The 23,741-nt window shown below is 35.7% G+C and overlaps 1 protein-coding gene across 13 annotated transcripts in view; it reads right to left on the bottom strand.

The window, feature by feature from the left end:
* Window positions 1-23,741, bottom strand: part of NTRK2 (neurotrophic receptor tyrosine kinase 2) — a 197,258-nt gene that overhangs the window by 165,378 nt on the left and 8,139 nt on the right. For all 13 annotated transcript variants that reach the window (XM_087957874.1, XM_087957872.1, XM_087957878.1 and 10 more), the window contains exons 3-5: window positions 6,638-6,712; window positions 6,201-6,272; window positions 2,221-2,289 (exon numbers count right to left, since the gene is read on the bottom strand). In XM_087957874.1, coding sequence (XP_087814000.1) covers window positions 2,221-2,289; window positions 6,201-6,272; window positions 6,638-6,712 — 216 coding nt within the window. The remainder of the gene's footprint in view (window positions 1-2,220; window positions 2,290-6,200; window positions 6,273-6,637; window positions 6,713-23,741) is intronic.

The raw sequence follows: 23,741 nt of genomic DNA, 5'->3' as shown, positions 1-23,741 counted from the left end.
CTAAGACATTTTATTAAGATGAAACAATCCAGCGCTAATTATAACAATCTACAGGCAGAACATTTGATTTGGTCTTCCAGATCCTTCTGTCAATGTAATCTCATAGAAAATTCACAGCAGTTCAGATGTTTTTGAAGCTGTCTGAGTAGATCAGCTCAAATAAATATTCAGATCAAAGAGAGAGTTTTGTAGGTTTGACAAATTTATGCTAATATATTGAAAATGTTAAGCAATCTATTTCCACCTGTTTTGGAGAAACAATAGTTGCTTTCAGTGGTGTATAGGAGAAAAGAAAGCAAGTAAATCTCAGTATAAATATACAACTATACCAAACAATTTCTATTCTCAGCTCAATTACACTTTAATTGGAAAAGAGTGGGAACAAAATTTCAGAATTTATTTCTCACATCACAGAATATTGTATTTACCCCCAAAATAAAGCAAACCTGCATCTGAAACTCCACAAATAGCTTCCAAATCTGGAGATTTCTCCCTCTCCAGTAAATGGATGAATGTGCTAATATGTTTTTGTGCATATATATGTGTATATACATATACATATACATATACATATACATACATGCATGCATACATACATGTGTGTGTGTGTGTGTGTGTGTGTGTCCAGAAAATAAATGGAATTAATAACTTACAATTATCTGTCTATAAAATACAGTAGCCCGTTTACAAAAAATAATTGCTACAATTTTGGCCTATATGAATATGCTTTGATTTCTAATTGTTTAGGAAAAATATCTTCCTATCTGATAAATATGACACTTGTGAAATTAACTGTAGAAATACAGTGGATAATAACACTTCTGTTGTGCAAGGAAAAACGAGTGGATTTGAACAGGTATTGTGGAGGATACAAAGGAAGAGTTTTAACTACCAAACTTGCAGCTAGATTCTGATCCTTCTGGGACAAGGAGCAAATTTGAAATTTTAAGTATATGACACAGGCACCATGGTAGTTCTGGTCAGAAACAGAAAACAACCTAGCAAGATGACTCCCATGAATTTCTATAGATTTCCAGATTGATTTCTACTACCTTAATTTTTTTTTATTTTTAACTGGCTAGATGGATGTTAGGCTATATGACAAATGATAGTGGCCAGGCGGGGGAGTAGGTGTTGCAATAAGGCACAAGTGAAGCTAGACAAGCAGGCAGTGGATGCTGCAGTGTGGTATCAGTGTAGCTCAGTAGGAAGGTTAGCAATAACAGACTGCAGCAGGTGCACAGGTGGTGCCACAGTGCAGCACAAATGCAGGTGCGGAGTGAGTGCTGCAGAGTGGTGTGAGGTGGTGTGAGGTGGTGCTTTGACCCAGTACGAATTCAACCAGGCAAACAGAGGGCAAAGTGCTACAGTGCAAATATAGCCAGGTGGGTATGAGCTATGGAATGCAAACAAGGGGGGGTGCTCTGGGCAGGCACTATGGAGTATGAGATCCCTGGAATCCCTTACTCGTTAATGTGGATCCTCAGGAGAAAAAGCAGGAGTTGACTTAGAGGAATGTTTTGCAACCTTCCCTGCCAGCTTTCTCATTGACATTCCTTATGAAAAGCCATCAGGAAGGGCCCCAATGGTGACTGTTGCAAACTTCGTACGTGAGAACTGGTTGCCAACTGCCCAAATCATGTGTCTGTCATGGGGCTGCAAAAGTATAACTTCAAGGACTAATCATAAGTACCACTAATTCAGCACCACTGAACCTTTGAACAGTCATTGAATTAGTGATTGGAACCCTAGGATTACCTATTATCTTCAGTCTATAATCATGGGTTGTTCTTTGTTTACCTGGACTGGTAGTAATTTTTCATACTATCCAAACATGGACTAATGACTAGTTCAGAGTTAAGGAACCATTAGTTTGCATAGTAACTGAAGCAAACTCCAGGACTAGCTGTAAAGTGAAAATATTCTTGCTCCAATGTGGTTAGCCTAAACACAAAATTATTTTGATGCTTGGAAGAGTAGCCACAAGAGGCCCTCAACTATATGTTCCCTGGACTGTATCCCATATGTTAAATACACACATATACCAACACACATATTAAAAACACACCGTACTGTAAAACAAATTTTAGTTTTCCTAGAAACATAAACTTTAAATGTTTTCTTGCTAGTATCTAAATACTAAAATACTATGCCTGGTAATAATGCTAATAAACATTCATTATAACAACAACTTGATTTCTCAGAAAAGGAATTACTTACAGATCTGTCAAATTCAGATGGCGGAAAGTCTTCCTGGACAAACTTGAAAGCTTATTTCTGGAGAAGTTACTGTAAAGAAAGAGTGTCATAATTAAAATGAGGAAACGAGAGTTTTGAGAGACACATCCCAGGAAGTTAAACTCTGTCAAACAACTCTGATGATCTCCAAAACTGATACAGATTGTATCCTAGCTTGACATCTAGACTGGGCACAGATAAACACTGATTGCAACATGTACCTTAAAACAGTTCAGTTCAAGTGAAGGGGAAAAAACATTGGATTGAGTTTTACTCCAAAGATGTTCTCAGATGTTGACTAAACGCTCAATTTATTCATAAGCAAAATAGATGTTTACCATTTTGTCTTTGATCTTACATCAAAGGTTTTACTTTTCCAAACCCTGACTATATCCCAAACAACTCCATCACAGGCTTTTTAAAAATACTTTTTTAAACTGTGTGTTCACAGCAAACATCATGGAAAAATGGTAACATGCAGTCATTAAGCTTTTCAGTTCAATTAAGTATTTACCATACTATATTGCAATACACTTTAGCATCTTTCATTACAATGAAAATCAAATGCATTCTTGCTCTTGACTATATTCATATGATCACATACACTGTGGGAGGCACTCCTTTACTAAAAATATTTAAATTGGATAAAATAAAAAGATTTCCATACCAGCAGCACCTTTCTTTTTATTTTACATAGAAAATATATTCTCACTGATTAATATATAGGCTCCCTGCCACAATAAAAATCAGAAATGTTGCCAAGTGGTGCTTGTCTAATTTTTTTTTCAATCCAGAACCACCTACCCTAAGTATACAACAGTAGTTTCCTGCATTTTGTTTTACGCCAGGGCCAATTATGTGAAGAATGTCAAATATCCAATACGTACATACTAAAAAAGTATAGTAATAGTGTGCCACTATGTAATAGTGTGCCACTAATAGTTATCACTATGTCCCTGGTAGAAAATTTTCTGAACTCATCCATAACATAATAATGCCACATGAATAGAGCAGGAGAATAGTTCTTACTTCCTTAAAGTCTATCCTAAAACACCTTTTTTCTTCTTTTTCTTTAATTCTTCTGGAAAACAATTGAAAGCGTTGCCTCTCCCATTTCTTGATTTGCCACCAAATTTCAGTAATCATTGTGGATTGAAGAAATTGAAGAAATACATAGAACCAATGAGGTGCCCATTCCTACTCTAAACTATACTGAAAATTAACCAATGTTTCTAGGATTCTACATTACGAGCAACATTGTTAGCTAAAAACAAAAATTCTCTTTGTTTTATATCTTAAGAAGAGAGTAAAATGCTTAAAGTTTCTTAACCTTTACCATTCTAGAGGCAGCCATATGTTTTTTACTACAATTCACAGATTTCTCAGTCAGTATGCCCAATTATTGGTGAACATAGCATATTTGTAGTGAGATAATTAATTTCTAGTGAAGTCCCTATGCCAAAGCTATAATGACATGTTTTGCCAAGATACATCTCTCATGTGAATTGATTGTTCAACTTACATGGACAATAAGGTTAATCTAAAGCTACACCTTCAGCTGCATTGGCTAAAGGCGATCTAATCCAGTGTTGTCCTCTATTCAGAACCTGTTTCTCATCAGGAAACTTTTTTCTTCTTGTCATTATCCTTTTTCTTCCACAAACAGAAATTTTATTATTCCCTCTAGGACAGGGGTGTCAAACTCAAGGTCCACTGGCCAGATCCAGCCTGCAGGTGCTTAGATCTGCCCTGGAAACAGCAAAAGACCAACCCGCAGTGCCTTTGCCAGCGAAAATAGAGTTCCATTTTCATTGGCAGAGGGTTGCAGGAGGCTGTCAGGGCCAAAAATGGAGCTCACCCTGGGCACGCCCGACTCCAGCCTCCCAAGGTCAAACACAACCTAATGCGGCCCTCAATGAAATCGAATTTGACACTCTTGCTCTAGGATATATACTTGTCTTATTTTAATATTGTAGAAACAGCAAAAGCAGACCAAGCAAATGTCAATAAAAATTCCTGCTGATATTTTCCTCTTATGATACCATGGGCCAGCCTATGCATAAGTAACAAAAGAAATAGAAAATATTATTTATTATGTTTGCACAATAGAAGAGTATACAGCAAGATGCAGTGATATTTCTTGAAAATATAGAAAAGATTTTCGGATTTTTCCATTAGAATGTTGCTATGATGTTACAGTTTACATTTAGATAGCAACTATGAAATATTTAATTTCTTCTGTTTATAATATTACTGATTTTTATAATCATACAACAGCTAAAAACAGCCATTTTGTCTACATAAATTTCACCTGGGTAACGGGATAAAAGGCAAATATGTTTATAAAAATGTTTTATTTAAAGTTCTTTAGAATTTGATACATAAAGTTGGTGAATATGTCTGTTAGTATTGATATTTTAAAATTATTTATATTGTAGCATATCATATTTAAAGGTATTTTAAATGGAATTAAAAAGATCTTAGTTGATTAAAGCCCAAATATTTTATATTAAAAAAACATGGAAGTTCATATAATTTATGTCTTATGTTTATTTTCTAAAGAAAGAAAGTTTCTAAATCACAAACATGCCAAATTCTTGTTAAGAGAAGACACGAGGAAATTATTAATGTACATTATTGCTGTGAGAATGTAAATTAACTCATATCCCAACAAGCAAAGTTTTTTTTTTAAAAGACATCATACTTTTTCCAATGAAAGCAAGTTCTATCAGTATTCTTTATTTTATACATATTTATATATATAAATATATATTTATGGATATTTATTTATATATATATATATACACACACACACACACACACCCTTCAATAGCCAATGGAATAGCATGTGTACACTGTCACAACAATCTTGGATAGCTGATAATCAAAAACACATTTCTTCCATCCTCTGCTTACCTCTCTACTCATCCAATATCCTCCTCTTTTCTAATGGATGAGATATTTCTATAGAAGTGAATTTTGTAAATGAATCACCACATAGTTCCTTAGTAGCTATTTGTCCCTAAACATAGAACTTTCAAAGTCACTTATGTAAGATCGTTAGCCTTTTGCTATTATCTGACAGTGGAAATTACTTACATTAAAGATCAAGATCAGTAAATCATATTTTTATTTAAAACAACATTCCAATATGTATCCAAAAATAGCTGGATATTTTCCAGTCATCATTCCTTCTAATTCCTTCTAATACTAAACTTGGACAGTCCACTGCCATCTGTTTGGCAGCAAACTGTCTAACCATTTTGCTGAAAATGTCATTTGAACAACAGAAAAGGAAAATGAGTATGTATTGATTGGCTGCCATGTGCAGCTCTAGCAATTTATAATACTCTCAAATGGGAGGAGGATTTTAGACCAGGAGACAGATACATAATTAGCCAGAAGAGAGTTGTTGGTTTAGTTCAAAGGGTCTTCTAGTCAACTTAATCTTATAATGGTCAGTCAGAAGTCCATATGAAGACATGAACTTCTGGAATTCCGATACATCATCCAGCTTGCATTCCATAACAACTAAAAGTGGATTATACCCAGTACCACTGCAATGGGCACAATACCTTTGTAACTGAGTGTGTATATCTGTGTAAGAAACATATATGGGAGGAGCGGTGCCTGAGTATACTATATTATACTGTTTGGGGGGAAGATGCACATTGATTGGCAATCACCAATAACCAAGAAGTTTAAAAAATTATTTGCCCCTAATATATTTGTCTTTTTCCAGATTCTTTTTGTTCTTGTATACAGTGATAGGTGGTCCATGGGAATCAGGAAAAGTTGGACATAACTTAGCGACTGAACAACAACAGTGATATATTCAACAACGTGGCAACCAGCCACAAGCTTGAATCCAGCAATATAGTATGGAAGACAATATTTTAAGTCCCCACTGGTAATTAAATTATCCTGCTTGTTCTAAAGTAATAAAGTGGGTTTTCACTTACATGTACTGTAGATTAATATTTTTCAGGAAAGCTTGGCGTGAGACAAACTTCAAGCCTGAGTCTACCACAGTTCTGTAAAAGTACACAAACACAAGTTACAATGACAGAGTGATGTATCATCCATTCATGTATTTATGGAGAGTATAGCATATAGCTCAAGGAATTTCAGAATAAATTGTGGTTTAAGAATTGTTATTTTATTTCCCCAATTCAACAATCTGTAATGCATGTGATAAAATTTTCTATTTGCTATAATTACCCATTATTCTTAGCTTCATGAATTGCATCCATGAATATACAGAGTTGCTTCATTTAAATGAAATAAATGAAGACAATGGCCCAAGTAAGACCTCAGTACATTCCACTATAAAGCTTACACAAACTGGCAAAATATGTCATTTATAATAAATTAGATTAAAATTAGAATATATACTCACAAATTTCTTAATCCAGTGTACAATCCAACATCTATTTCATTTATGCTTTCTAAATCCCGCTGGTTTGCAATATAACTATTAAAAGGGACAGAAAAAAAAGAGGAAGAGAGAAACGTTACTATGGTAGTATATTATTTTCTTATTTTTATAATAGGCGTACAAATAGCAGTTGTCTGACCTGGAAATGGGAAAACGGAGAGATAAATTGCTCCTCCATTACAATATGATACAGAACGGCAGATCTACAGAAATATATTAAGTACTATAATATGTTACAAGCCCTTTGCAAGATGGATTCAGGTTAATTTGGGTATATTCTGGGAGTAATGGAGCAATTTGTAATATACTGTGTGTAAATCAAGGTTTCCATATAGGGTTGCCTCTGTGGAGATATTTATGAAAAATAACAAATGTCTGGTGTGGGGGTAGGAGTGGGTGGGTGGGTGGCTATGTGTAAAAAGGAAAAGTGGGGAGGGGAGACGGAGAGATAAGGAGAAGGAGAGAGAAATGACATTATTCAAGATGGAGGTAAGGGGAATTCAGTCAAAAATTTTAAGAACCACTATACAGGTAGTCCTCAACTTACGGCCAGAACTGAGCACAAAATTTCTGTTGTTACGTGAGACATTTGTTAAGTGAGTTTTGCCTTCTTTTATGACTTTTCTTACCACAGTTGTTGAAACCCTGCAGTTATTAAGTTAGTGCTAAGGTTGTCAAGTGAATCTGACTTAGCTTGTCACAAGGTTGCAAAAGGGGATCATATGACCTCAGGACCCTGCAACTGTCATAAATATGAACCAGTTGCCAAGCATCTGAATCCTGATCATGTGACTATGGGGATGCTGCAACAGTTGTAAGTGTGAGAAAGGATCATAAGTAATCTTTTTTCCAGTGCCGTTGTAACTAAACAAATTGTTGTTAAGGACCACCTGTATTGGAACCTAATAGTCCGGTTCTGGCATTTAGTTTTATCTACTACTCTTTTCATACACTTTTTTCTGTTAAACAGGACAAATAACTCATCAATAATAATATAGTTCCTAAATTCTATATACTATATACCTGATACAAGTAACGGAGAAGAAACTGGTTTGGTTCCCATATTAATGTAATGTTTTTAATTTGAATATGCCAAACTAAATCAGGAATAAACAATGCAGTTATCATTCAGTTAGTTTTTCTGAACTGTTCACACTACCACCATAAAAAGAATGGGAAAATTAAAAAAAAAGATAGTAATACATAAAATAAAGAAATATTTTCAAATTCATCAATAGAAGCAAACTATTTACATTTTGTAAAACTACATTAACAAAACCTTAAGTAAGCCAAATTGCCTGCAAAAGTTTGGATAGAATTATACATAAAATATGTACCTGTTTTCATAAGAAATTTGCTTTTTGAATATAGTGAATGCAAGGAAAGGAACTCAGGGTTGGAAAAATGAGGTATCAAAATTTACATATTCAAAATCTATGAAAAATAATGACCAATAAATGTGCAATAAGGGAAAGCATATATATCATTGGAAGACTTAAAAAACCAGCTTAGAGACAGGGCATGATGGAGAAAATCTATCTACCTGATCAGGAAAAATCAATACCAACTTAGTGATCAACAGCATGTAAATCAATTAGCTAGATTTATGTATTTGTCACTGGAGACAGTAGTAGAAACTCTGAGTATCACAGTAATCAAGTCTTAATATAATAATAAAAGTAAAAACATTCCTCTGATGATTACATAAATATGATCGTGCAGTTCTTCAGTAATATAGAAGGAAGATTGGGAATAATTTAAACTCATTATCTAGTTTAAATAGTCCTTACAAACGTGAGTATAATAGGTATATCTCATTTGCTACTGAAGACTTTGTGATAACCGAACAGCATTAATTGATTCAATATTGGGAAATGATATACAGGTAGTCCTCAACTTATGACCCCAATTGACCCCAACGTTTCTATTGTTAAGTGAGACATTTGTTAAATGAGTTTTACCCCATTTTACGACCTTTGTTGCCACAGCTATTAAGTGAATCACTGCAGTTGATAAGTTAGTAACCTGGTTGTTAAGTGAATCTGGCTTCCCCATTGACTTTGCTTGTCAGAAGGTTGCAAAAGGAGATCACCTGAGCTTGAACTGAACTGGTTGCCAAGCTCCTGAATTGTGATCACGTGATCATGGGGATGCTGGAAAGGTCATAACTGTGAAAAAACTGTCATAAGTCCCTTTTTTCAGTGCCTTTGTAACTTTGAATGGTCTCTAAATGAACTGTTATAAGTTGAGGACTACCTGTACCAGGGTTGTTTGCTGTAAGCTTATTTACCTGATTTATTAAAAAATATACCATTAGAAATATTTAACTAAAAGAAGTAGAAATTAAGGTTAATAACCACAGATATGCTGTTAATATAATTTTCATGACTAGAGTACAGTAAATAAGATTTAAGGAAGCTCATGCTGAAAATAAAAAAAAGAGCCTTCAAGGCTGGCTGGCTCTTTAGCATTAAATATTTAAAAAGAAAGCTAAGATTGTGCGAGTAGCAATGCCAAACCAAAGCCAAGAGACAGAGAACTTGAAACAATAGTAAGACTTTTATCTTTTTGACCATTTTTTTAAAAAAAATCAGAAGACTGATGACATGAAACAAAAAGATCTTTGCTACCTAGGAGAAAGTTTATGACAGATCTGCACAAAATATTGAAATGCAGAAATGTTATATTGATAACAAAGATACCATGTTTCTCATATAATAAGGCCGGGTCTTATTTTTTTTTTGAGCCCTGAAAAAATGGCTAGGCTGTCTTTTCGGGAGTGACTTAATCCCCCCTTGCATCTTTGGGCGGGTGGGCAGCGGCGGCTTGGATGTTGACCTCGGTGTTGGTGGGGCACTTCGTATCGGGGTCAACGCAGGCAGCACCATATCGGGTGTGCAACAAAAGTACTTCCTAATAGCAAGCCCCCCACCATTCCCCACATTTCGCATGTTTTAATATAGGCCTTAATTTGGGGAGGGGCTTAATTTCATTTCATGCCTATAAAACATGCTGGGACTTCCTATTGGGGGAGGCCGTATTGTTGGAGAAACAGGGTAGGTATTATCAAGGCTGTAGGTTTTCCAACTGTAGCACTTGGCTATGAAAGCTGGATCCTTAGAAAGGCCGAAGGAAGGAAAATCAATGCTTTTGAATTGTGTGGCACTGCAGAAAATGGTGGGAAAAGACCTTGGACTGCAGCAAGAACAAAACATTCAATACTAGACGAAGGAAACTAGATTATTCATTGGAGGCTTAAGTTGAGATATTTTGGACACATAATGTGCAGTCAAGAGTTATTGGAGAATATGTTGATGCTTGGAAAAATCAAAGGCAATCAAGAAACTGACAGAAGATAAGATGGCGAGATACAATCATTGACATCATGAACAAGAGTTTCTTAGAACTCAGAGGTGCTGTTACTGACAGACTGACCTTGCCAAGTGATAACCAGTGGGGCGCAGAGGATTGGAAGCAACTGAAGGAAAAATAAAATTGCATTGGCTGCCTTATGACTAGATATTCAACTTTTTTCTAATAGCTATGTTTCTAGTGTATACTTACTATTTATATATTGAAATGTACTGAAAGAAATCTACTTCATTGTCTTGGCTTCTGATGTTACCTATGTCCCTCAAATCAACTGTACAACATACTATTCTTCAAATCATGTTTTATCTGATACATCAGATGTTCCAGCATAAATTAGGTTGGTACACATGAATGGTCAGTATTAGGTGCCATGAATATCATGGACATCATATAATAATGAAACATAGCAGAAGATGAACAAGAAAGCAGTAGAAAAATAAACAAAAATAAAACAGAAATTACAAGAGAGTTTTTTCACAATGTTTTGCTTATAATCTCCCCTGGGAAGGGTGTCGAAATCAAATCCTTCAGAAACTTGGGTGCTCATTAAGGGTGTACTGCCCCAGTCCGCAAGCACATGCACGCTATAAGGAGTTAACTATGTTTGTTTATACAACTATTTTATTTATTTATTTGATTTATTTATTTGATTTGTCAATCGCTTACAAGATAATAGGTATCAGTATAAACATGAGTAAGAATACAGGAAATAGGTACGAGTAAATGGAGACAAAAGGACAGAGACGATTGGCACGATTGTGCACTTATGCAGGCCCCTGACAGACCTCTTAGGAATGGGGTGAGGTCAATAGTGGAGAGTTTGAGGTGAAAGGAGTGGGGGTTAGAGGATGTAACAACAGAGTCAGGTAGTGCATTCCAGCATTGACCGCTCTGTTGCTGAAGTCATACTTTCTGCGATCAAGTTTGGAGAAGTTTATATTGAAAGTTACCCTGAACTTTCCCCAGATTTCTACATAAGATGCTCTATTTAATTCAAGTCACAGCACCTGAGAGTAGCCCTAATCCCGTTGGATCACAGCTCAACAAAAGTAACTACAGCTCCCATCAGTTCAGGCAAGGCAGATGCAAACATGCCTCCAATGAGTTGAAGCCAGACGAAGGCAAACATGACATCACTGAGTTAAAGTAGGACAAAGGCAAGCACGACTCCAACAGGTCCAAGATACAACAAAGAACAAAAGGGTTCCAAACATTCATGGTGAGTTAGAGTATGAGTAGTCTCCTGCAACACCAACCAAGTTCAAGATCCTAATTAAGTAGGCACCAACCAGTGCACCTCATTAAAAGGGGTGAGGCTATCTCCTTGTGATTAATCTCACCGATCTCTACTGCGCCCTTCTCCTCTGGGCCTTGCATGTCCTTGGATTGGGAAGAGGCAGCAACTCCTCCTTATCCACGCTGACTGGTTGCAGCTGCAAGACCTCTCTGGATTGGCCAAGCCTCTCTCTCCCAGATTCCAACATCCTAGGAATTGCTTCACCACAATCGTCCTATTCTCCACTGTTACTATGTCTTGCCTCGGGCACAGAGCTTTCCCTGATGCTCCCTATACTACTCCTAAGATAGCTCTGAAACCAGCTCTTCCTCCTCATCTAAGCTGGAGTCCACCACAAAGGGCCACAGCAAAACTAAGGGAATAATACTACAGGCTCTTTCGCGCACTGGATCACATAACTGCTAATCTCACACTGAGCTTTGAAGTATATTTACAAAAAAAAATACATAAGAGAGAAAAAGAAAGAAAAAAGGAGTTTCTCCATCCAGAGTACTTTGTCTGTTTGTTGCCAGCCTCTCTGAAATAAGTAAAACATTGTGATTAAAATCCAGAGGGATGTGTTACTCTAGATGTATTCCAGATGCACTCTGCTAGTTGTTTTCAAAACAGTATTCCAAGAAACCTTGGTTTCCTTGGAAGCTTATCAACTGTACCCCAACCAAAAGATCAGCAATGGCATGATCCCTCACATGAAAAAAAAAAAAACAGTTTGGGATGATTCACCAACTCCAATGGGTATTTTGGAAGCTGCAGTCACAAAACATCTGGAGCATGCCAGGTTGGGGAAAGTTATTTTAGGATTTATTCTTAGTTGATGCAAAGTGACAAGAAGGATTAACAGGTTTGGCCAGAGTTCTTTATGAACTGAATGTGCTCCAGGTTCTTCTAACACAGAGGGTTTTTGAGGCCAGAGATTTCATAGCAAATAAATTCATTGCAGAAGATGTTCCCTGAAAGTGCAGAGTTTCAAATTAGTGACCTAGGCACTAGATGTAGGAACCTAAGTACTGAAGCAGTGTAGCATTTTGTTTCCCACAGTGTCCAACGAATTGCCACTGAGAGGATGGATACATGTCCCTATGCCACTGTTATTCCCTGGCAACTGGAATTTGAAGGCATGTTACCCCACCCCATGTAACATGGACTCTTCGCTATTATTAGGTCTTAATATACTTGATCTTCATGATTTTTACCTAAGCCCTTTTGAATGCCATCTTAGTACAGGTAGTCTTTGACTTATGACCACAATTATGACTTATGACCACCTCTGTGATCATATTAAGAGCAACTGCGTTCTCTTCGCTGATGATGTAACGCTATTCAACACCACCGACAATACTGCTACCCTTCAAAAAGACCTCGACTATGTATCAGAATGGTCAAACAAATGGCAACTTCAAATCTCAACAAATAAATGCTCTGTCTTACATATTGGCAAAAAAAAATCAGAAAATAAAATACAGGCTGAATAGTCAAGACCTTGTTGATGGTCCAAAATCTGTAAAGGACCTTAGAGTACTCATCTCTAATGATCTAAGTGCTAGAGCCCACTGTAATTACATAGCCAAAAAGGCATTAAGAGTTGTTAACCTAATCCTGCGTAGCTTTTTCTCTGGTAATATCACGCTACTAAATAGAGCATACAAAACATTTGCTGGACCAATACTTGAATACAGCTCATCAGTCTGGAATCCACATTACGTATCTGATATTAACACAGTTGAGAAAGTCCAGAAATATTTCACAAGAAGAGTTCTCCACTCCTCTACTCGTTGCAGAATACCTTATGCCACCAGACTTGAAATTTTAGATCTAGACAACCTAGAACTACACCGCCTTCGGTCTGATCTAAGTATAGTACATAAAATTATATATTGCAATGTCCTACCTGTCAATGAATACTTCAGCTTCAACCACAACAATACAAGAGCACACAATAGATACAAACTCAAGGTAAACCGCACCAAACTTGATTGCAGGAAATACGACTTCAGCAACAGAGTGGTCAATGTCTGGAATACTCTACCTGACTCTGTGGTTTCTTCCCCAAACCTCAAAAACTTAACCTTAAACTATCTACTATTGACCTTCCTAAGAGGTCTGTAGGGGGCGTGCATAAGTGCACCAACGTGCCTACCACCCCTGTCCTATTGTTTCTTTTTTTTCTTATATGTATCCATTTCATGTATTCATAACTATGTTTATACTTATACCTGTTATCTTATAATCGTTTGACAAAATAAAATAAAAAAATAATAAAAAAAATTAAGGCCAACATTTCTGTTGCTAAGCGAGAAATTTGTTAAGTGAGTTTTGCCCCATTTTATAAGTTTTCTTGCTACAGCTGTTAAGTGAACCACTGTTAGAAACATGCTTGTTAATGGAATCCGGTTTCCCCAATGAGTTGCTTGTCAGAAGGTCACAAAAGGTGATCACATAACCCTGGGGCACTGCAACCTTCATAAATATGAACCAATTGCCTTGTGTCAGAATTTTGATCATGTGACAATGGGGATGCTGTAATGGTCATAAGTATAAAAAATGATCATAAGTCACTTTTTTTAATACCATTGTAACTTTAAAAGGCCACTAAATGAACTGTTGTAAATCAAGGACTATCTGTAACTATCATATGTATTACGGCAATTAACTCTACGGATTAATTATGTACCATAAAGATGTTCTTTTGTCACTCCTAGACTTCACAATTATTTTACAATGTTTGGCCTTAGTATTCTGAGATAGAGAGAAAAACATTTCCCCATCCATTTTATCCAGGCATGCCCTCACCTCCACCAAGCTAAAGAACTACAAATATTTTAGCCTTTTTCGTACAATGCTCAAGGCCCTAATCATTTCAATTCCTTTCTTCCACACTTTTTAAAACTTTTTAATATTATTTTCAAATGTACTGAGCAGAATTTTATGTTCACATTACATATACTTGTGTAATGGCATCAGAATATTATTTGCTTGTTTGCTGTAACATTCTATATTTTATAATCTAAATGTTTATAATAAAATGTGAGGTAAAATTCACTGTCACAAAACTATCAAAATAAAAATGTATTCAAATGTCTTAAATTAATTTTAAAAATCAAGCTTCAGCATGCATGACAGGTTGGGAAGGAAGCCTTTCCGAAAGACTTAATATGCCTTAATTAATTCACTATAAGTCTGCCTGGAATTTACTCTTACTGTTTATAAGATTGTTTTTATCCCTGATTAGCATTAAAGATGCCTTTCTGAAAACAGCGTGTTCTCACTTTTCTGATTTGCCAACTATGTGGAGTTTGACAGCATCTTGCTCATAAAGAAAATAAAAGCTATGAAACCAGTCTGAAAAACTAATTATCACTGCCTTCCTCAAAATCACCAATGTAGGGGTAGCTCTGAAATCCAGACAGAGACTATACCAAACAGGCAGAATATATTTTGTAAACACCCTAGAATTGTTGTGGTTTTTTAAAGTTGGGCAGCCTTACCAAATCTTATAAATAACAAAATAAATAAATAATGAAGCAAATCTATTTAAAGCGCACATATCCTATGTATCTTTTGAAAGTGGAAATATGGTTACAGTGGTTCTCACCTACCAGCAGTAGGCAGGCAATTGCATTCAGCACAACTCCGGTTTCTAGGTTATTTTCAAAGGCAGCCTTTAATGTGCCCTGCTGTCATTCAAGCCCCATGAACCCAAGCCTCATTTCCATCAGGGCATGTGTTCCTGTTGCCATGTTCTCCTGAGGACCACAAATGGCATACCAGTTGCTGAAAGCTGCCCTGCCCATGGATTTCACCTCCAAGTCACAGATTTGCACCCATCAAGAGTGCAAGCCTATCTAGAATTAAACTATACCAACAGTGTACCATATGCATTTTAGACAAAAAGCAACACTAATCAGGCTTTGACTTCTTTCTTTCCACACTATTCATACAGCTCCAGACCCAAGTTAAGAATTTTAACACATCTGTAGCTTGACAGGGAATGGTAATGTTTGAAAAATTGTACTAAGAGAAGAACTTGGTAGGTAAAACATAAAGATGTTGATTTTGGCAGAATGATTTTCTGTACTAGTATAACAATTCTAGCCTAAAGCCATGTATAATTTGTGTGAGAAACTGGGGAAGCTGGAATAAACAATATAGACATAGAAGTCTATCTGCAGCATATTTTATAAATTTCAACTCAATCGAAGTAGCCAGAAGTAAGGAAAAAAGCATTTCAAATCATGCAAAGAGAATCCTCCTTATTGAATCCACTATAAAGGAGAGTTGGAAATGCTTATAATTGCTAAAATTCTCTATTTACTCTAAGACTAGCATTAAACATACTTTACTGAAGTCTGTGTAGTTCTTGTTTACTTGATCTTGCCCAGCTGTATAAGGCTTGACTATTTTGTTAAGGAATCATTTATGAAAAATAACAATAATGCCAAGGTTTCTATAAATATGATATATCTCACCAAGCAATATATATGCTATGTGTACCATGGATGGGGAGACCTGAATAACATCATATAGAACACTAGTAAAGCCTCATTTATAATACCTTGGGCAATTATGAGTGTCCATGTTGGAAAAAATCCTACAAAATAAAATAGATTTCTGAACAAATCAGAGATATGAGTATGATAAATGGAGTACAAAGATAACTTGCTTATTGACTACACAGCAAAACTGACCAACCTAATTTCAAACAAAGGAAGTATCACATCGATACCACCATGCCTGGATTTCTTAAAGCCTTCCTCTTTCCAGGTGTTTGGCAAGGATACCAATGGAGGATTATCTTGTTTGTTTTTTTTTTAATTAAAAACTGAAGCATGTGGATAGAAGCCCTCAAACTGAATAAAAATCTGGATTTCACATACATTAAAATTAGCAACATCATTCACATACTGCAGAGTTAATATAAATGTACTTCAACCTTGACAGTACTGTTCTACTTAAACTGGAAAGAAAAGAATTAACATAACTTGGGGAAACACTACATTATTTGCTGTATTTAAATTAGTAGTTAGAATAATTATTACCTAAACAATAAATTAAAGATGTATATTTGAAGGATTCCAACATGATTTATCTTATTATTAGATTTATTTCCTGCCTTTATTTGTACTACTAAAAAGGATGTAGATAATGTTCCTGCCTATTTTTTTATAACAGCATCCCTGTGAGGTTGGTTCGGTTGAGAAAGAGTGGCCCAAAGTCACCCAGCTGGTTTTCATTAGAGGTTTGATAAGGAACCTATAGACCAGGGGTGTCAATCTCGCAGCGTCATAGCGGCATCACATGACGAATCGGGACTTTTTTCTCTTCGCTAAAGGGTGGGGGCGGGATCAGCACATGACATATCCAGCCCGCGGGCCATGAATTTGACACCCCTGCTATACACTAACAAAAAGTTCCAGCAACCCATGGTAGTTAACTGCAAATTAACAACTTCTAAAGACCTATAATATCTTTTCCCATGTATATCTCATACTTCACAGCTATATTTTAGATCATCATCATCATCATCCGGTCCTGTGCAGAGCACACAGAGCAGCAAGTGTTTTCTGGCATATAGTTTATATACAGGATATTATTTAGCCAAGCAGACACATTCTCAGTAAAAGATGAAATAACATAGTTGGGAGGCTTTTCCTAGACATTCAAAGTTTTATCACTGGTGAGAGTCATAGAGGATGAACTGGTGGGTTATAATATGAAATTAAATTGATCTTTGCCCAGCCCAGGAGTGAATTTGTCCGAATAAAGTGGGAACTGCCCCCACTTTGTGAGCATTTTGATATAAAACTTCCACTTTAGCTTCATCTCACTAGGGGATGGATGAAGAGCAGAAAAATTCTTTGAATATAATCTTGTCAGAAAGAGATTTAAGAACAAATCTTATCTGACCAAAAGCTTTTTCGCAACTACTTTGCCTTGATGTTGCTTATCAAACATTAATATTCTAAAAGCTTTGTCTTTACAGTGGCTTTCTGAGCACAATTGTGAGAAATTCAGTATGTTTTTCTGCTCTCAGAAATGGCTTTTATTTAATTGAATCGTCTTTCTAAGTTAGGCAAAAATCATTCTAACACAAGAAGGGCAGATTACTGAAGCCATGTGATAGAACATGGTGTTCTTTTAATACACTACAGTAAATGAAAACAACCTGAGATATCTAAAGTTCTTTCAACCACTCCAAGTCATTAGATCCCCTAATTATTTTAGTCATTAACAAAGTCCAGCATGTTGATATATTTGTTTTCCCCTTTATCTGCACTATGCGATTGGTATCTAACAATCTGGTCTTCTATCCATTTCATAGTCTACTTGAAAACCGACGTCCCTAAAGTATTGAACTCTGAGAATATAATACAGTACAGAGGAGTCCCAGATTAATACACAATACTAGCATTTTTAAAAACTACACATACACATGCATATTGTTCATAACATTGAGAATCCAAACCTGGCAAACGCAATGTGTGAATCAGGGACCATTATCATCGAATGAATATTGGAGGAGAGGGAGAGAAATTAGCATAATTTAGAATTTGTTAATATTTATTGTTATTTTTTCATTTCTATCTCAAATTATGCTAGTGAAAATCCTAAAATGATTAATAAAACTATTATACAATTATCAAAAAGGCCGCCTGATTCTCATATATAATTACATTATTAGGACAATTTTGGAAATATCTATTACATTCACAAGAACAGGATTCAAGGACAATTTCTCAATCATCATACAATGTCTAACATATCTATCTGGAATAAAAACAAAGGGAAGAACAAATGTTTTTCACAAGGTAAGAACATACTCAGGGACTTCTGACATACATATTGATGTCTCATAAGATGCCTACAACTAGGTTGCCAAAAACAAAGCAGCCACAAGATGGAGCTAGGGTTTTCTGTGTTGCTTACTGCCATCTAGTGATTATTCCATTTTTTTTGCAGCTGACATATAATAAAACTAATTGAAGATACCCTTTTTCAGACTTCTGTGCCAGCTTCAAGGCTCACACTATTTGAGCTGTAACTACATTAAGTATAGTAAACAAACCAAAATTAACTATAGAAACCAAATAAACCAAAATAAAAGAGAAGAAATAACAATAAGATAAACATAAAGATGGCTAAAACTTCCTAGCTAATCCATATATCCACAACAAATGAAACATTAAATGCGAGCTGTACAAACTGGATTTAGAAGAATCAGGGTCAAGAATACCCTAACCAGATTACTAGTTAACACTGGATTATGAAACAAATAACTTTACTGCCTGTTTATACACAATTGCTTACTCTGCCAGTTTTGGGGAGAATGTGGTTTTCTCTTTAATAGTTCCTCAGTTGGGGTATTGTTTTCTGTTTGATTGTTTGACTGATATTAATCCCTGTTTATTTGAGGGATGTAGGAGAAAATGTGTTCTAGTCTGTTTCCTTCTTAGTTTTTTTTACTGTTTCTTTTGAATAGCGTGCAAATATGGGTCTTTTTATATGTTTACTGATGGCTGATCCAAATTATAATATTTACATATTATAACTATAAGGCAAAATGCACCAAAACAAAAGCTGTAATGGAGAGTGCAGTAGCATAAATTTTGAAACCTAGCTTATTATGACTTCTCTGAGAATTCATAATCATATTATCCCATAAGGGTATCTATGTCACTATCGTTTTGTTTTCTACTATTTATATTAACAAAAAGTGGCATTCATATTTGATTACAGAAAATTGGTATCTCAAACAACCACTCCATATCTAGAGTACATTTTATGAAGACATGTCTACAGCATTCTTCCAAATATGTTCATCAAGCTAAAAGGGTTCAGTACCCCTGCCTTGACGGCTATGTAAAAGTGAGGGGTAAATCATACACTAAATCATTCATTGTCTTGTGTTCTTTACTTTACCACTCTATTTTTCAAAATTATCACCAACCCCATCACCAAGTCAAACTTTGTAGGTCTTCCCTTTCTCTTAACCCACTAAATTCTCCTATATATTTTTCCTTTTGATTCATTCCTCATTCATTATTTCTGGGTGGCCATATCCTTTCAACTCCCATTGGTCACTCATTTTGATATTCAAATGACCCATTTATATTTGGCCCCATCTCTTCTCGTTTTATCACACATAATTCTTAAGTAACCTATTCTCACTGCATTCAACATAACTTTCATGTTTCCACTGAAATACCAACTCTCACTTTAGGTAACAAAGTGGAGGAAAGCATACACAGCCATTTGCACGTGCTTCAATATTCATCTCTTGAAGAAGACCACATAAAACTGCATATCTTAACATTTTCCCATCTATTCCCATTTTTAATAAATAATTTACAGAGGTACACAAATGCATCTGCTCTATTTTTTGTTTGCTATTTAAGTAAAACTTCCAATTGTTTGTTCCATTTTCCCATGAAATATAGCTGTCTTGGATAATTTAATGTTTTCAAAATATTTACAGCATTTATTACTTTTCTTTATAATACGATGTCCTTGAATTATACCATTTGTTTCAATTCCCATCTTTTATATATCATTCCCATTTTTATTAAGTATCATAAATATTTTTGTCAGAAACCCTACCTTCAATTTAACCCCAATTGATTACTTTTATTTTTAATTTCACTTTCTGCTAGGAGCTCCTCGTTTAGCATTTCCAAAACAACTTTCTAATTTCAATAGAACTGATCTGCATTTTCTCTCTGTCTTTAAGGCCTATTTCTAGTTTTCTTTGACCAAATTCTTTGCACCTATCTTCTTTTCTTTTATACATAAGTTTCATGCACAAATGCTAAGCGTGCAATGAAATTGTACAACACAGAAAGGCTTAAACATAGTGAAGCATGCTCAAGTGTGTAATTAAGTGCTCTGCTCTTGATATAAAATCCTTGAGGAGACTGTTCTTCCCATAAGTACTAGATTAAGGATGATGTGTGAATCCACTTCAATTGTGATGTAGTCAAAGTTGCTTCTCTCCTCTGATATGGTTGAATTTTAATGTTACTGACTTTTTTACTTGGGCTTACAGAGAGATCTCATTCAATGACCACAACTGGGATTGATTACTTGGTTGTTAAGCAAAATGGTGCTAAGAGAAACTGTGACTATGCTTATTATCTTATTTCAGCTTTCCTTTGCTTTAGGCCTGTGAACAGTCAGTCTATGTACAAGGCAGTTGCTAAATATGAACTACCTGTATTTGTTTGAAATCCCCTGTAAGCCATACAGACTCAAATTAAATCAAATTATTTATTTATGGTCTTAGATCAACAAACAAAAATACAAATTTTGTAGGATGCATTTATCAAACCTATAAATGGACAAAAATCACTATATACTGGGATTGGATTTCTGTTGATAACAACGTCCTTTATGGCATAGGGGGAGCTTATAAAGGATCACTTGTCTCCCATGGCTCCTGCTTGTTGGGTAAGATCAGGAAGAGTTGATACGCTTCAGGTCCCTTCAATAAAATAATGCCACCTCTTGGGCCCTAGGAAACATGCCTCTCTGACATGGTGCCCACCCTCTAGAATGATATTACCACAGAAATTTGTGCATCACCCACCCTAACAATATTTCAAAAGTATTTTGCTCTCCCAGACCATTAGGCAGGGTGATTGTGGAGCCCAATCACTATTTTGTTCTGTGACATATGCTCCAGTTCCTTTATATTGTTTTTCTGTTTATATTTCTGAGGAAATATTTCTGTAAGCCACCCAAGGAACAGAATAGAATAGAATTAAAGTTGGAAGGGACCTTGGAGGTCTTCTAGTCCAACCCCCTGCTTAGGCAGGGAACCCTATACCATTTCAGACAAGCTTTCTAAATCCTGTAAAAGCTAACGTGGATTAGTATGGATGGATAGGACTATTTTACTCATTACTCTAAATGCTTTTAAGAATGACAACTGCTTCCCTATGCAAAGGAATGCAAAACTGAAGCACAGCATAACATTTTCTGCACTATCATAACGAGTTCTTACAATCAAAGTAGGTACAGGAAGCAAAGAATTAGACCTACTGTGAATTTCAAAAGTAAGAAAAAAAACTGTCTTCTCTTAAGTGGAACAATTTTTGGTCCCAATATAGGTGACCAACATTAATGGTCAAAGTCAACAATTAAATCGTCTGGAGTAGAAATCTATCCTTCAAAGAAAGAAAGAAAGAAAGGAAGAAAGGAAGAAAGAAAGAAAGAAAGAAAGAAAGAAAGAAAGAAAGAGAAAGAAAGAAAGAAAGAAAGAAAGAAGAAAGAAAAAGAAAGATATTATATATATATATATATATATATATATATATGGTGCGTTGGTATTTCCCGAAAGAGAAGTTTCAGCAGAATCTCATCTGATCATCGGTTTTATTGTGTCCGTCTGTGAGTCAGACTTTACAGTAGTTTCAGATTTGAATTTGGGGCATATTGCTGTGCCATTTCTTCATATAGTATATATATATATATATATATATATATATATATATATATATATATATATATATATATATATATATATATATATACATACATATATATATATATAACACACACACACACATACATACATATACACTGTGTTACTTTTCATTTGTATTTTTCTTTGAAATCTCATGAAATCTGAGCAACCATTTAAAAACAAGAAAAGAGATGCTAGGATTCTTGAGAATAAAGAAATCAGAATTTCACTTCATAATGCAGCAACTAGAATAAATTTCATGTTGGGGATCAACAGGAATACACATATCAATATAACTGCCACATGCATGCCTACACACATATAAATGCATGTATGGAACAACTCAACTTCATGGAGAAAATCTATCTATGCAGTCACTAGGATTTGACATCAATTTGATGGCACATAATCCATCAATCATGGTGCAACTATATACTGTGTGTATGTATCTATGGTGCAATCACATTAAAATGGATCAGGTTGAGATGGGTAAGTCCAAGAAAATGCAACCAAAATAATCAAAAGCATTGCATGGCTTTTAACTGAGGAAAGATGACAGTATTTGGGTCTTTTTATTTTAAAAAAAGTTAACAAGGGGGAACAGTTTGTGTTCTCTCGAAATACAAGAAATGAGAGGATATGCCAAAAAAAAAAAAAAAAAATACTGTATGCAGGGCATAATTGCAACTATGGAATGTGATACCATGCGGTGTGACCAACCTTTAAAAGGGTATCAGGAAAATTTGTGGAAAGCAAAGTTACTCAACAGTTACTGGTTAGATCTGCAAGATTGAGTGCTATGCACACACTCAAAAGACTGAACTAGCCTCAACTTCTCTAGTTTATCATAATTTTATTATATTTCTTTCTACCATTAGCTTATGATGCTTTATTATGAAAGTTAAAGTAAAAAAGACCATAAGGGCATCTTTCTGAATCATATAATAAGACAAATAGCAAAAAAAGGATTTGCCTACATATAAAATAGATCCCTTTGAATCAGAATGTATTTTAAGCGGAACAAAACTGATTACATGTTGTAAAATGAAACACATGTTTTGTTATAATTGATAAATTATTCTTTTCATGCTTCATAAAAACTCTCCACTACTTAAAAAGTTTGCTTAACAATTCTTGACAGCGTAATCTCTTAATATTCTATGTATAAGACATTCTTACAATCTTCATCATAGATTCTTGAACTAATACTGAATTTCCTCAAATGTGGGCATGGGCACCTCGAGGAAGGGGCAAGAAAGAGCAAGTGAAAAAACATGCATCATGATACAAATGAAATGTTCTTTATGTACTTGTGTGAGAAATTAATAAACAAGAATAGACAAGAGTTTTTGTCATGTGTATCTTCCTCATCAGACCTATGCAAGTAGGAACTATAACAAATGTTGTGGGGCAGTGGCCCCCAACCTTTTTTGTGCCACAGCCCGGTACCGGCATCACAAAATGATCCGCGGCCCGGTACCAGCATCAGCATGCATGACAAGGCAAGGCGAGCCAAGCGACCGGCCAGCCAGTCGTCCCCTGCTTCTCCCCGCCAACTTCAACTCCTCTTTTGTACCTTTTTTGTGCTTTTTTTTATCTCCTCCGCCATCGGGACGGCTCTTCGTTCGAAGCCACCACCCCCCTTCGATGAAACTAAGGCGCGAGGATTCCTTCAGGACCCAAACGCCGCTTTCCAACCGGAAAAGCTCACCCGGAAGCACTTTCTGTCGAAACAAGATGGCGGCGCCCAGCAAACCGGCGGTCCAGTAGCAAATGATCCATGGACCAGTATCGGTCCGGGGCCCGGTGGTTGGGGACCCCTGTTGTGGGGTACCTTTACTTCAAAGCAAGAACACCCCTATTCAGATTTGCATGGAATTTCTTCCCCTATCCATTTTAGGTTGTTTTTTTTCCCAACTGTACTTCAATATATTGTA

Source organism: Notechis scutatus, chromosome 2 (assembly GCF_049901735.1).
Source record: "Notechis scutatus isolate UNSWTSFEM ecotype Mainland chromosome 2, rNotScu1.2, whole genome shotgun sequence".
Taxonomy (NCBI): domain Eukaryota; kingdom Metazoa; phylum Chordata; class Lepidosauria; order Squamata; family Elapidae; genus Notechis; species Notechis scutatus.
Note: the sequence above shows the minus strand (reverse complement) of the source record. Positions and strands in the feature narration are given on the sequence as shown.